General features: G+C 38.7%; 1 protein-coding gene across 1 annotated transcript in view; it reads right to left on the bottom strand.

Annotated features, from left to right (window-relative positions):
* ntsr1 (neurotensin receptor 1 (high affinity)) overlaps window positions 1–15,281 on the bottom strand; it is a 61,509-nt gene extending 46,228 nt beyond the window's left edge. The window contains exon 1 of the mRNA XM_062427729.1: window positions 14,523–15,281. Within this exon, the coding sequence (XP_062283713.1) occupies window positions 14,523–15,191 (669 nt within the window). The 5' untranslated portion in view covers window positions 15,192–15,281. The remainder of the gene's footprint in view (window positions 1–14,522) is intronic.
* Window positions 15,282–16,842: the final 1,561 nt, after the last annotated feature.

Raw genomic sequence — 16,842 nt, 5'->3', positions numbered from 1 at the left:
TCTACATGTCGATGTGTCCTTGGGCAAGACACTTAACCCCTAATTGTTCCCGTTGCTGTGCCAACGGTGTATGAATGCGAGTGAATGGGCAGTTTCCTCCTGTGCTACCCTGCGTGGTAGCTGCCTGCCATCAGTGTATGAATGTGTGTGAATGAGTTGTAGTGGTCGAAAAAGACTAGAAAGGCGCTATATAAGTACAGTCCATTTACCATTTAATAAGCCTGGAATACATGAAAATGATTGTGTTTGTCACAATGGAGAGTGGAGCAGGAGGACCCAATTGTGAAGACTGAAAGGAAAAAGCAGGTCTGCAGAAGAAAAAAAAAGTCTTTATTGCTGTGCATGCAACAAGGTGAATGAAACGAGACTCAGGTGGAACACATGAGGTAATCAACAAAGGTGGAAAAACACAGGAAGTCAGGGTTATAAAACACATTTCAGAATAAAACAGGGACTAAACTACAAGTTCAAAACTCAAACAAACAAAGTCCTGGTGGGATACGAAAGTTTTCACCTGTAATTTTGTTGTTTTATTTATTGGCATTACGAATAATGTATTACTGTTAGCTTAATGAATAGCTCAGACTGTCTTTTGTATTTGTAGGTACACATGGTTTAGTCCACTTCTGCAGTCGGGGGGGGGGACAAAAATAGTTCAGCTACAGTCTTCAAACACTAGTTGTGTTACTGCTGGTGGTGAGAACTTCAGGTGAACTTCATGTCTTTCAAAAAAAAAAAAAAGTAAAGAAAACCTATCTGCTGAGCGCAGCTTGCCAGCAGTGCCTCAAAGTGGTTGAATATTAGTATGTATCATGGTCAGCTGGCTCACATCAGAATAGTTATCTTGCTGATTAATGAAGCAGCAACCGCCTCATGTTGAGAGTCAGAGGATCAGCCGCAGCTTCATCACCGCAGTCTTTTACTTACTGATTCAGTTATTCGTTCAGGCGTGACAGAGGTTTTTTTTTAAATGGGAAGGGGGTCCAGAGAAACTACATAGTGTCTAGCTGTGCTGTTGTCACAAACTGAGATGATTTCATATGATGTTTAAGAGGAGCAGACATCTCATTTCACTGATAGTGTTTCCCACGATTCCTCTTTCTTTCTAGCATCCTTGCCCTTTGACGAGCTTCAGCTGCTTGATAGCAAGTTAATTATTAGAATCAGGTGTGTTAGAGTGGGGGGGTACCTGAGACATGCAGGGCAGTAGCTCTACAGGAGCAGGGTTGGAGACCACTGGTTTAATCATTACTTGTGTTTTGGTCCTCTTGTTTTATAATCTAAGCATCTTTAAGACTATTCATTTCTTTGCATTTCTTCCTATTAGAAGGAAATATTTGCCTATTAAATTACCCAAATAGCCTAATTACCCCCCAAATGGACAATAATGAGCCATAATAATAACAATAAACAACCACTGTACTTATGGAAGGGGCTCGACATAAGTAAGTTGAATGCACAATTTCAACTAATCAATTATTAATTTAGGAATGTCATTTGCATCTATTTTGGCTCCATTCATGAAGACAGAGAAAGGGGAAATGGGAAAATTAGGCTAAATAACCTATAAACAATAAATGGTAACATGGCAAAACAATATGAATGAATAGTTAATGAATTAAAACAACATTGTGAAGAGGCTAAATCATCTTCGTTTTGAACACATCTGATAATACATGTCCCTCAAACACACTTTAAGCAGGCACATTGACACACACACAAACAGCTTTCCTGCACTTCACACACTTGGTGAAGGTTTTGCAGGTCATTCTCCTCTGCTCTCTTTATAATTGAATTATGAATTAACATAGTTGTCAGATCACGCAATGTTTAGCATGGAAATAAATGCATGTTATATATGGGTTAATTTACCCTGTGACAAAAAATTTATATATATATATATATGTATATATATATATATATATATATACTTTTAACACAACAGGGTGCTATACAACATTAATTTAAGTAAAGTCAAAGACTGGAGGACATGAATATTTTATTTTATATTTTATAACACAAAGTAATGTACAATTGAAAAACCAGTTCTAATGTTAAAAGCCAAATTACCTATTAATTGCTTTGGATGATTCATGCTTCTTTCGTCTGCATCTCTCTCTCTCTGATGTAAAGATAAGAGCAATGAAAAAAAAAAAAGTAGAGAAAGTGAAACACCAACTGTGCATAGAAAGACTAATGAGGTAGTGATGTGCAGATGTGGAGGCAGGCAGAGGATCAGGACTGATGATAACAGATGTGCAACGCAAAGAATGAGACTGAGCACTTAGCGGACAGGAAGGGTATGACACATTCTTGAAAAAAGAAGACTAAAATCTGTCCTTTTTTAAAATGAAAACATTGTCTTAAATATCCTCTTGTCTCTGATGAATAACATTTGTTTGAACGAACTGTTTTGGCTCATTTACTGCTCAGATTACAAAGCATGTATTATCTTTTTTCTATATAAAATGAATTCAAATTCTACCATCCTATCATAAAATAATGTACCCTTTTATTACCCTTGATTAACTTTCATTACCCTTAATTAACTAATTGCATTTTAGTGAGTGGACGCATGCTGTTTGCAGTCGAGAGCCTATTTATCTTTTCCTCCAGCACGCTGCTCTCATAATTGCTCTGACCGGGTTCTTCATATCTAAATAAACATCTATCTCACTTTCAGCACGGAATAATCCAAATATTTGCATCGACTGACAATGTTTAGACAACGGTCTCTTGCGCAAGCCATGCGTCACGTGGTGCTTTAGGATTGCACACAGATAGAGTCACTGATGGTTCCTGTCTGGCCTCATCTGTCCCATCAGCAGAGCACGAGAAGCACAAACAAGCTCCCTGCGCACGTTTAACCACTTGCAATACAAATTGTGAAGTATTCAATGAACAGTAATTCCCAGATTAGAGATTTTTTTTTGGAAATGACATGTTTATGTGCTTTGAGCATCGGCTTTGTCAGAAAAATAACAGAAGGAGAAACGCAACCGGTGTCTCTGTTCACACTGTTCTGAAACAAACAGCTGGGCTCAAAGGATTCATCACACCACACTGGTAAAATGAAAGAGACTAAAGAAGATAGTGTTGTTCAGCACAGTAGTATATTAGTATTTCACATGTGTAAGCAGAGAATATTTATAGTAAAATGAGCCAAATATGTAGGGTTAGGGTTAGGGTTAGGGTTAGGGTTAGGGTTATGGCCTTATGTTTACCCTTACATACTGTTCATATTCTACACCCTCGCAGTATGTCCCCTAAGGGTCCCCTCATAAAAAGTGTCTATACCAAATGACTAAAACTAAAAGACATGTCAATAGATACGGGTCAAATTTGACCCAGAACAGCCTCAATGGACAAACATTTGTAGCACCTTTTACAAAAGTATAACATTTAAAATATTTAGATTTTTGTGCATTTTTGGGCCACTTTTGTGGTGTTTTTTTTTTTTTTTTTTTTTTTTTTTTTACAGCTGTCAAATGTCAAAACAGGTCAGATTTGACCCTAACAGTATGTAAGGGTAGGGCAGGGCGATATAGACAAAATCAAATATCGTGATATATTTGACCAAATACCTCGATATCGCTACAATATTGTAGGGATGACTATTGGTGCTGTCACAAAATATTTACACAATGAGATTTTTAATAAATAATCATCAGTAATGTGGATATAATGACAAAGTGGGTAAAAGCAAATAATAGAATAGCTAGAACAGTCTGGTAAGTTCAGAAAATGACATCATTCTCCTTTAATGCAGCCTTCAAAATGAGAAAAGACACTTTTGCCATATCACCATATTACAACATCCAAAATCTAAGACGATATCTAATCTCATAACACGATATCAATATAATATCTCTATAGGGTTAAACCAAAAGATTTTGAAACATTACTTTTCCATTCTGAAACATTGTCAAATAGTCACAGCAGCCATTAAAGTGCATGTTATCAATGTAGGAATCCACATAGAAAGTGAGATGTGAGCTGTATTGAAGTTACTTCTTAAAGGAAGAGTTAGACATTTTCAGAAATACGCTTTAGATTCAAATATCGATACCAGTCTCACATCTGTCTGTTGGCTATAAGCCTGCTGAAGTGTGATTGAAGTGCTCTATCCGTCAATCCACACTGACTCTGACCTGCCTTCACATCTCTGTCAACAGAACCAGCTGTCTGGCAGCAGCAGCTCCTGACAAGCTAGAGGACAAACAGTCTTCACCAGACTAAGTGACACTTTAAAAAATAGTTTGCTTGTTCTTTCACAGGAAGAAGAGTTTTTATTTGTGAATTGATTGATTGGAATCTGCCAGTAGAGACACTAGCAATAATGTTAATGTTGGAATAATTGTATATACGTTATCTCATATGTTGTCTTTATATTTTCTAAAGGTGTTATTATCTTGTGCAAGAGTTGTGTGTGCGTGTTTGAAGTGTTTTTTCAGGAAGTTACACCTGGCTGACGTAACTGCAGGTCGATGACTCAACCACGATATCAAAAGAGGAACTACAGCCCAACCGCGATATCAAAAGAGGAACTACAGCCATGGCCGTAGCTACCATTGAGGACACCGAGGTCATGTCCTCGGTATTTTTTTCTTGAAGTTTCGTTTAATTGTGAAGTGAAAATAGCCGACGAGACAATTATCCTCGCATCAACGGAACCGTCATGAGACGGACGAAGATTCCGCTGCCATGTCAAAAAAAAAAGGATCCGGCTATAGCCAGCGGTGGAGTGAAGCCTGAAATGTGTTGTCTACATTTGTGAATTGGACTTGACTGTTCATTCATTGGATGAGCCCTTTTCTCCCTTTCCCAGCAGGCCGTGCTCCATTCCACATTTTAAGAACAAACAAAGAAAATAATATATTGCAGTTATAATTTTTTAAATATACAACCATGGAAGTTGTAGAATACTGAAATAGGAGTTGATTTAAGTTGCAAAATTGGAAGTGATAAGAAAGAACTGGACCACAAGAAGGACCATGACTGAGAAATGCACAACAATAAAGCAGTATAAACACATCGTGGATTACAGCTAACAGTCATATAAATTGTGGTCTCATTTTTGACCTCGGTATTTGAAAAATCCTGGCTACAGCCTTGACTACAGCCCAACCGCGATATCAAAAGAGGAACTACAGCCCAACCGCGATATCAAAAGAGGAACTACAGCCCAACCGCGATATCAAAAGAGGAACTGCAGCCTGACCGCAATATTGACCGAAACCTAATAATAACTGGTTTCCAGGGCGATGTCGAGAAAGAGAACGTCATGGCTAGAATGTTCATGTGTATATGCAAACATATTATCATAACTACGTTGTTTCAGTGTTAAATCCCCTCGTTAGAGCAACAACTGTAATGTAACTAGGAAACTCCCTTGTTGTGGGATAAAAAGACAGGGTTCGGACAGATACGCTTTCAGAGCGGGTTGGAGATTGTAACGTATGTGCGTATCTCTGTCCGTTCTCCTTGCAAGTAAATAACTCTAACGCTGTGTCTTGTCTTCCTTTGTCTGATATTTATGATGTTTTAGGTTGCCTGAACCTGACAGTTAACTATTAAAATCTTTTATTAACCGGTGTCTAATACACCTTAAAACAACTTATATGTGTTGGTTTTTTTTTACAATTGTGGTTTAAATAAGTCATGAAACAGTGTTTGAACCAACCTCAGTAAATATTCAGAGGGAGGAAACAGACAAAATTGGTTCAGTGAGTACGACATACAAATCTGATTTCTTTAATATTGTAATTCTTCAATCTATTATCCTGCAGCCAGATTTCATGAGAGATGAGGAGCTGTCCCAAATGTGTTGATATAATCATTAACTATGTGCTCATAAAAAATAATCTTAGTAAGCAGCAGTGAGTGAGCTTGTCAGGGGATTATGCAACCAGAGAAGAACACAACAGTAACTGAAAAAGCATATCCCCCTTGTCTAAAATTAGGAACAATTTCTTTACATTTAATATTCTTGTAAAGCATCTAATGTGCTCCACAAAAACTGTTACTATGTTTTAAAGCAAAGAATCAACAATCCCTTGCCTACTTTCAGAGCTGCTAAACAGGTGACTCAGCAAGTTAACCATTTATAAATGTTTCACAAAGTCAAAGTTAACTGTAGTGTTAATAATAAAAGATTGGATTAACATAGAACAAAGGGGCACAGAGGTGGGCTGCTCAGATTATATATATCGCAGCTGTCAAATACTAACGTCAGCTAGACCTGTCACAATAACTACTTTTGTCAGACGATATATTGTCTCAGAAATAATCACGATAAACAATATTATCGTCATTTGAAGATCATTTTCTACCACTGATATAATGATAATATAATAGCATAATAATGTAAAGGGGGGGGGGGGGGGGGTGGTGGGATTGGAGAGTGGGTGCTACGCTTGTGTAAAAACACAGAGTGCCATTATGGTTGGATGACAGAGTTATTTACCTTTTAATTCCTTCCAACCTTTGCCAATTAACAAGAAAACAAGTGATCTGTTTACTCATTTTATTGTCTTTTATTTTTCCTAATCTTTTCTTTTATTTCTTTATTTTATTTGACCTAATATCATTTTGCGTGGTGTTGCTGTTGTTTCTGGACACCATTGTAAAATGAGGATTCCTCCTCAATGGTCTTTCACGGTAAAATAAAGGTTGATGATGATGATGATGATGATGATGATAATAATCATAATAATAATGATAAAACAACATACTGCTGAGGCTAATGGGTGTTTATTTAGTTTGGGAGTTAAAATACAATTTTACAATTTTGACTCAATGATGGTGCTTGATGAAAAAAATCACAGTTAATAAAGTGATATAAATATCCGTACAGAATTTCATGACAATATATCCAACAGTTGAAATATTTCAGTCTGGAAGAAGGTAGTGGACTCCAACAGATGGACCCTGCAGTATCCAGATTTCTGATAATTCTCTATTGGTACAGCTCAGTTATGCATTCAGTAGTTATTGCATCATCTGTTCTGTGTACATCATGTTGTTTGTCTCTTCACTAAGGATCTGCATAGTTTACATACATGCACTTCGCATAAATGTTCCCTCTTACTTTCCAGAATTTGTTTGTCTGTGAGGTCTAAGCTCCATTTGTCACTCTCACTTCAGCTACTGCCGCAGAGAGGATGTTATCCACACTGCGCTGGTTCCTTTGAAGAGGAAAACCAAACAGAAGGCAAACCGGATATACTGCAGCCAGGAAGGAAGTTTAAAAGAAGACTCCCAACACTCCCTACATAGATTAATGTATATAAGACTGACTTTTAGCAGAGGCTCTGAGTTGTTGTTTTAAGCTATTAATATGTTTATTTACTCACTAGACATTATTATGCCATCATCTGCTTTAGACTGATGAATAGTCGGGTGGTGAAATAATGCACAAGGCCACATCCCAGCTAGTTTTGTCAGCAGAAAAGATACAAAATCAGGCAAAAGTCTGTTTCCTTGACATTCACTTTAATACCTCTTTTTCAAAAATCAAACAGGAGGTGCTACATGTAACACTTTCAAATCAATGAATCACCACCATGTTCATTTCAAGAGCATACTGTACTTGTGTAATTACTATAACCAACATCTGCTGCCTGCTCCTACCAGTACACCGCATTATACACTGTGTGCCGCTGGGTCGACTTTTGTTGGAAATTGTCTGCCGTGCCTCGTGGCAAAAAAAAAAGAGGAGGGATTGATTTTGGCACAAATCAAGAGGGAGCTAATGCCTTTTCAGTTCATTCTGAGCTCAAGTGTCCACAACTTCAGGCAATGGCAGGTGATGAAAGTCAAAGGTTAATGGAAAAATCACCTCCAACAGGCTCACTTCAGGAAACACCTGCCAGATAGGGACATGCTGATGTGAACTGCAGGAATAAAAAGAATTTATGAGCAGTTTTAGCTTTATTTGGGCTGCAATGAGATATAAGCTACCAACCTTCACGACTACAGTCTTATCAAGGTACAGAGCTGTTCATTATTCCATATAAGTGATGTAAAAGTTAAAATATTCATAAAAAAAAGTTATGCATTGCACAAGAATAAAACCGGCCATTTGGAGAATTCATATGCATAAGAATTTGTCCAAATATAAGGAAACTTATCGAAGCTCCCATAACAATTATGAATGATGACAATGAAAGATTATTTACAGTCCACCATTTGGAGGACCTCTGAATGGAAACCTAATATCCAAGAAAAGATGTTTCTTGTTTTTTCAGCTGCAGCTCATCTCTCTCAGCTGAATCTGATTAATTTCCTGCCTATCCAAGAAAAGAAAAAAAATTCAGTGTATAGGATACAGTGATGGGAATAACGCCGTTCATTTATCTGTAGTTACTGATGTCTGTTGTTATAAGGTGGTATCACAAAAGGATGTAAACAACAATTTTCAGATGGCCAAAAAATAATAATTTTGTCTACCAAGAGGTAGGACCCCCCCCCCCAACAAAATAACTTTCCCTCAACAGCCACCACCTGCTTGGCTTTACAGCAGGTACAGGGAAAAATGAGCTTTGTAAGTAGAGGAAGAAGTAACACAATGAAAATCACAACAATGGCGGATGGCTTCATGCAAGTGTTCATTTTTAAACATAGTTATCAACCACCTTTCACTGGCTGAAATTGCTGTAAACTGCTTGCAATGAACAAAATGTCAAGAAGCTGGAAATGAATGGAAACAAAAATCATATAGTAAAAGCATAGAAAATAATTACTATGGCAGACTTGCCTTTCTGTCTTCCGTGCTTGTGCCCAGTAGGGGATGAATGAGTTATTTGTAGAAAGGAGCTGAAACTCCTGCTGAGGATGCATGAGGTTTTTGCACAAAAAAGCATTTTATAATCAAGCCAGCTTAATGTAAATAGTCTCAGCCTGTTTGGCAGTACAAATGTACCCTTCTGCACTTGACAACATGACCCTATGCAACTAAAACAGAGGCTCCTGCACAGCATGAGACCACTCAGTGCACTGACAGCAAACAGACCCACAGGTATACGGGCCAAGGTAAGTGCACACAGCAGTGGCAGTTAAACACACAGCATGTGAAATGTAAATGTACTGGAAATATCTGAGCGGACTGTCAAACGCAGCGAGTTCCCTTCCCTTTCAGTTTACTCACATCCTGCAGCCTTAAAGAAATGAAAAACAAATCCTCTCTTGCTCAGTTAATCCTTAGTCCCTCTCTCTCTCTCTCTCTCTTCCTCCCTCATTCATTCCTCCTTCCTCTTGGTAGATAATTTACACACATGCACCAGTATTTAGCACTGTTCTTTGGTAGGGTATGCAAATCATTAGTTACAGCACTATAGACTGATTACGATTATTTCCATTCATAAATTTCCAAGTCCGAAGTGGCATGTTCAAATGATTTTTTTATCCGACCTACAGTGCAGCATCAGTGATATTCATTTTACCATGACAGAATAGGTCTAATGAAAAATGCTATTCATTTGTATTATAGACCTCAGGGTATCTCAGCCTTTGCTGGTTAGATTTTTTTCTAACATTCTTCATTATCCTTTGTTAGCCCCGCAACTCTATAGAAGTGAAGTACAAAATCACATGATACCTCTCTAACGGTTTTAGAAGATACAGATATGGGTGCTGTCTGTCGTTTCTAAACTGAAGAAAATTCGAAATGGTTCAAATGGTTTTGCAAAGATTTCTGCACATAAAAAAGACTTTTAAGACCAACTAGTTATAGTCCTCCACAAGACGTGTGTCCGTGTTTATAATGTGTTTTTATCAACTGGTATTGCTATCAAGGCTAATCTGGCTAGAACTGGTTTTCTAATTGGAACCATACACACTTGGATGTGACGTCGTTCCCGGCTCCCATTTCTAGCTTCCGAGATAAATGGAACACAGCATAAGTTTAGATAAGAAGGAAACTCTCAAACTTGCATGGTTTAGTCTGGGTGGATTGGGATTTGGTTTTCCTTGTTGGTACAGCTGTCAGGGTCCAATCAAAAATGAATTCTCGAGTGGATTGTTTGTGGTAGGAATGTGATCGGAATATAATCTGACCCAACTACAGACATACAAGTAAACAGATGATTGAAATCAACAGTTGCTAATCAGAGAATGAATTGATATCTGATCTGAACTACTGCAACAGTACTTGATATTTGGGCACATAAGAGCTTCTTCAGGAACTTAGTCCTGCGTTAATGTTCTCGCTCCTGACCCAGACACATCCGACCAATGAGAATAGACACTATTCTCACTTGGCTATTAGCGATACATTTTGGTTTTTGCTCGATTTTTTCTGTGTTGCAGAGCAGATAGTCACACTGAGCCTGACTGCATCCTGATACACAGGACAAGGCTGTTTTTACATTCATCTTCTGAATGGGGGAAAGTTTCTCTGGTCTCAGTAAAAAAAAAAAGATTTTAAGGGATGCACCTATGAGCAGAATTTGTGACATCACAACTAGTTGGAAACCAATCAAGATCCAGTATGCTACTTACATATACCGGACCACTAAGTGTGACGTAGAAACTTGAAGCTTCCAATGCACATACTCTGAAAATGGACTTTACAGTGAAGTAAATAATATTTGCCTATTTATAGACGAAGAAGAAGGAGGTGATGCCATTTTAAGGATTTTAACACATTATTGTTCCAAACACTGTATTTTTATGTCCTAAAACATGCCTGGAAGAGATCTTTAAAGACCATATTGGCATCACTTTTGACTGTAAATAGGGCTGATTAAATGTGATTTCAGTGTAATTACCCCTCTGATATATACTTAACTTAGGTAAAGTGCCTTCCACTACTTGCACCTTATAAATGGAATAAACATGAATTTCTCATCCCACTGATAGACTTCAAACTTCTAACCTTGCTCCTTATTAAATAAAGGTAATATATTCATCAATTATGAAACTAATAAATATAAAATATTAATGTCTCCCTTTTGCCTTTAATTTTTTGGGATATATGACTGACAGGGTGGAGCAAAAAAAAAAAAGCAATTTAACTTCATTGGGAATTAAAAGGTTTTTAGGAAGTTCAAACGGATGTGCATTATTTATGCGTTATTTATGTTTCCCATTTAGCATAAAGTTTTACAGACAGCGCTGCAAGTTTTATTCTGAATAACTGCGAGGGGAATTGAACTCCCCTATCCAGGCAGTGTTATTGCCTTTCTCCTCCTAATGATCTCCACAGGAGTTCCCCTCTGTCTTCCCCCCTCCGCTTCAATTTTTTTCCCCACACAAATAGACACACCCTCTCTCTCCACTCAGTGTCACTCAATGTTGTCAAAACAGCCAGCTGAGTGTTCGGGGGTTTCTCCGTAGCGGCAGGACGCCCACTGACTCTTACGCACACACACACACACACACACACAGGGCACAATATTTTCACAAACACACTTATGAAATGTTATGGGAGCAATTTCATCGTTTCCTCTTTGCCAGCACGGTATAAGTGTGTGAAATGATGTCCCCCAGGCTCGACTGTCCCATTGCTGATCGTGTCTTTACATCAAGAGGAAAAACTAACAAAGTCTGATGTGATTTTTATGGCATATGACCTCTTGTTGGAAAACGTTTCTTCACTGACAGAAACTATTTGCCTGAGCCTGGCTCACGGATGGCAATAGCCTCAAACGAAAGCATCAGAAGATAAGAACTGTTAGCCTTGGCAATGCTTCACATGGTTATTGTCATGCGGGAGTGATGAATAGACGAGGGAAGAAAACACTGAGAACACGAGAAGAAAAGAAAAATGACATGCGTGGAAGGACAAACAAAAGACAAAACAGGTGGAGGAGGGGGGGAGGGGGGGTATCAGCGCGGTGTCGAAAAGCAGGAGAGAGTAAACCCAGACGCAGAGGAAACCGCGATGGATGATGGCGATAATGATCATAGCGATTCTAAAAAAAAAAAAAGTCACTTTGAATACACACAGGCTAATGTCACGTCTCCTTCTGCTTTTGTCTCATGCCAAGTGTCTGTAAAGCTGCACCGAAGTGACGGAACATCCACAGAACCCTTTTACCTTAATCATTTCCTATTCTCTCACGGCACCGACAGCTCTCCTGGGATTCTGAGTGAATGCCAAGTATGTGCATTGTAAACAAAGCGGTTTTTGGCCGAATCATTTATATGACCTACGACCTGCAGAGCAATGCCATATATCTTGGGGAGTAGTCTGGGCAAGAGGGGACAGCCTTGAGAAATAGCCTATTTAGTTACAGGGAGCTGCTGTACTCAGAGTATGGAAGGTGCATGGTCCTTTACATTAAGCTCCATGTCTCCTTCACGTGGACATAGGGCTGCAGCTAATGATTATTTGTTGACTGATGATTATTTTTGTGATTAATCGATTCATCTGTAGGTGGTGTGGTCTGTAAAATGTCTAAAACTGCTAAATTCATTTTGTCCGTTAATAAAAACACGAGAAACAAGAAATGTGGGATCCAGTGTTGTCAAATGGGACTAACAAAAGGCAGCGTAATGAAAACGCAATAAAAGTAGCGAGTGCTGCAACTAACGGTCATTTTCATTATCCATTAATTCGCTTGACACCTTAGAATCAGGTGTGTTAGAGTGGAGCGATACCTAAAATATGAAGGCATTAGCTCTACAGGAACAGGGTTGGAGAACACTGGTTTAGGAGGTTGTCAGTTTTATGTCTTTGGCAGTGATTCAGTGTGTTCAGCTTGACACACAATCTCAAGCTATACTGGACGAGAGAAGAGGATGGTTTTTGGAATCTTTCCCCAAATGGGATAAAAAAAAACATCCCAACTCAATTAAATAAAAAAGTAACCCCGGCAGGCCAATCTGGCAACACTGATAAAATTACAAACCATTAAGTCAAAGCTTCATAAATGAGTGATAAAAAAGATTTTTATTTTAGCTTTAGGGAGCGCTGCTTCCTGAATGCTAATAATATCAAACCTCTGTGAGATCCTGGCAGGATACGATTGGCAGTTTAATTAACCAATAAAAGAGCAGCAGAGCCAGAGCCTGAAAGTGTCCATAAGAGTTAAGAACAAAGAACATCTGAAAATTCTGCAGGAAAAAAAAAAAGCGAACCATTGTTCATGAATATTGTTTTTTTCTCATATTTTTGAATGATAACAATCTTGGGTTACAGTTACTACTGGATTATATATTACAGCACATTTCAGTCATACAATACAAATAACCCCCAATTTTGTCCTATCATGAGCATTATTATATAAATATATAACACATATGAGTCACAGAGCTACAGTAAGCATCACATTTTTAATTTATACACGACCTCAGCTCTTTGAACGCTTACAATTACTCTGAAGGACTTTCCAGACACACTTATCTTAATTAAGAACATTTTTTCTGTTGTAAAATAGAAACATGTTTTTTTTTTAAACCCTTTTCCAAACTTGCAACTCTGTTTCTGTCCAAGTAGCTGTAAATAGCACACAGTATGTCCTTATTCTGTTTGTAAAACACAGGTAAAATGTTAATGTGTCATTTTGTTTGACAGTATTATGACACCAATGCATTACAATATAACTGATTATACTTTAATTCATATTGGTTCAGGCCATCATCTTTGTCTGGATTGGGACAAATCCCAATTTGGCGAATGAGATTAAAATCTGCATTTATCTTGCAGCAGAGGAAGCTGGTTAGGAGAGGAGGAGAGGGTTCTTCTTTTTTTTCTCAGATCATAAAAATGAAAAAAATGAGAGAGAAAAAACCCATAAAGCAACACATGTTCACGTTTGAGAAGCTGGAACCATCAAATGATGCCAGTTTTGCTTGACAAATGGTTTAAATGATGAATCATATACTCCACTTATCCACTAATTGAATGATTGTTTCAGCGCATGAACGACAAAGATGGGCAGTAACTGAGCCAACAAGCATCACACCTGTGGCACCCAGCATGCATGTTTGATCACTTTTTTTTTGATATTTTCCCTCATATTTCAGTGTTAATTAGATCAACAAATTATTTTGAGTCATTTCACGTGCATGGTTATTGTTCAGTTTTGCGAATAAAAAAAATCTTCCTGTTGTTTGTAGAAAGACTGAAATGACAACCTGCTGTCAACATTACTATTCTGAATGAAAGCCTCAATATTTTGTAAGAGTCTACTTTTTTTCTTTTGTACAAAGTCCACTAAAAATCAACAGGTATCCACGTGCACAAACACGCATTTTGGAGACGTTTGCGCGCAAAGCCTTTTAATCAAACACACCAGTGCGCGTTAAGCACTTTCAAAACTTAAAGAAAGAAAAAGATGTAATCACCAACAGACACCTACAGTAAAGTGTAAAAGGTGGCTCCATCCTTATATGTATATCTCCCCTTTCATCCTTTCAGGTGCGTAAAGAACGACTGTCTCGATATTTGCGAGTTAAGCCTCCACACAAACACACACACACACACACACACACACACACACACACACACACACACACACACACACACACACACACACACACACACACACACACACACACACTGGTCTGACACCCACCTGAAGCACGGTCTTCATGGTCACAGGGGAGACGATAGTGGTGCAAATATTCTCGCCATTGCGCAGCGCCTGGCCCATGATGAATAGCATCGGCGAGGCGAGAGCGAAGGATGCCAGCCACATGGCGCTGATGAGCTTCTTGGTGCGGCTGCGGGACATGATGCTCTTTGCTTTGAACGGGTGGCAGATGGCCATGTAGCGTTCCACACTCAGGCTGGCGATGTTGAGCGCAGTGGCGTAAGAACAGCTGTCCCTGAGGAAGTAATAACCCCTGCACACCGCGTCCCCGAACACCCAAGGGTGATGGAACCAGATGAAGTTGTAGAGCTCGATGGGCATAGAGAGGACGAGGATCAGCAGGTCGGAAACGGCGAGGCTGGCCAGGTGGTAGTGAACGGTGCTCTGGAGGTTCTGCAGGGTCTTTTTGGTCAGCAGGGTGTACAGGGTGATGGAGTTCCCCAGAGAGCCCACAGCAAACAGAGCCACATAGATAATCGTGACTATCACCTTTGAATAAATATCCGTGTTCACTTCCAAATCTTCCTCGTCTGTTTTAGAAACGGCTGTGGTGTTTTCAAATGGAAAAAGTGAGTTATTCCCAAAAAGTATCTGCGCCAGTGCGCCAAAACCGGACAAATCGCGCCCGGTGAGGGTGATGTTTAAATCCATGACGCCTTTATGTGTGGACACATAGAAACAGTGAGTGACATGGGCTATTTCTTACTTGCACGTCAATCTGAGTGAAACAGGTTAAATGTGTGTGGAAGTCGGAGGAGAGCAGCTTTTATATTTGGCACGACAGGAGGAGGCGTGCTCGCTATTGGCGCCGCTGCGATGACGCACGGTCATTCAGCGAGAGGAGCTTTCTCTATTTAGTCCGTTCATGTTTCACCTTGGAAACCAAAAATAACACGAAGGACCAACATATCAAACTATCACAAGTGTTTTTAATTCCAAGCACGCTGTCCAAGAGATGTTTTGTATGTATGCATGACACCAATAACTCAATTTGTCTCTCATTCTCATTCACTCTCAACAGCTGGAGCTCCACTATAGTGCATCTGATTGTGTGATCGTGTTAGAGGTATAACCACTGGACAGGGGAGAGGAAATGTGACTTTAATAGTTGCTTTATCACAGCTGCCACTGCTGAGACCAATGTAGCAAGACAGACCCTCCTCTCCCTCTGACACACACGCACACACCCACGCACGTACACCAACACACACATCTGTACAGATAGTTGAACACAGTGTGGCACATCTAAAGTTTGGATATATGTATCCTTTCAGTTGTTATAGTGAGGTTGGAGAAAATTCATCCTGTGTGTGTGTGTGTGTGTGTGTGTGTCTGTGTTACATGTCACGTAATACATTAAAGCATATGTGTGTTTATGTGCAGCAGTGTCATTACGCACAGCATCAAGAACCTGATGATGATGTTCTTCAGACTGTGAGAAAATGCTATTCTTCTTAAGTAGGAAATCTCCTCATGTCTCCGGCCCCGGGGCCCCGCAGCCCACACTGAGTTTAATGTGTGTTCAGCTGATAGGCTGTCACAGAGAGGAATATCATTACTTATAATAACTGTCAGCTTGTCACAGTTTGGACAGTTTCCAAGAGTTATAGCGAGATAAGTGGATATATGTACATCTGCACTACCTTTAAATATGATGTTTACTGCGGGACAGGATGTGTGTTTTTTTACTAATGGTTTTTCCCTTATCTCATTCACTTCCCTCAGAAGGGAGTCAAAATAGGCAGCTGATGGTTAGGTTAGACATGAAAAGACAAAGAGTTGTATTTTAATGAAACAATGTTAAATACACATCCAGTGTGTGGGAGTCTTTTTTTTCTCTTTTTCTCCTCATTGTGTCATTATGGAGGCATTTTAATGTGAACATTAGTGACAAATATGTGTTTAATGATGCACAAATAAAATCTAATTTACAAATGAGTATGATGATTTGTGGAAAATAGATGGTGTTTGCAAATGCGAATCTTCCTATAATAATAATTGCTTTTGAAAAGCTTCCTATTATGTCTATGAAGTAATTTTAGCTGCATTTATCTACAGAATGGCACATCTGTCAGCATGCCAGTACGGAAGTTTATTGCTGCCACACTAGAAAAAAAAAAAAGGATCAGTATGATCAGTGAAACTTTTCATGTCATGTGGCATATCCTATATAATCCTATATCCTATATAATTGTGTTATATAGGATTTGTGCAATTTACTATTATTTCTTTTTTTTATTTGTAATGTTATAATTCATGATAATTTGATTCTTTATTGTATTCGTATTTATAAACTAGAATT

The sequence above is a fragment of the Scomber scombrus genome, chromosome 10, assembly GCF_963691925.1.
Source record: "Scomber scombrus chromosome 10, fScoSco1.1, whole genome shotgun sequence".
NCBI lineage: Eukaryota > Metazoa > Chordata > Actinopteri > Scombriformes > Scombridae > Scomber > Scomber scombrus.
This window is presented reverse-complemented; position numbering and strand designations above follow the sequence as displayed.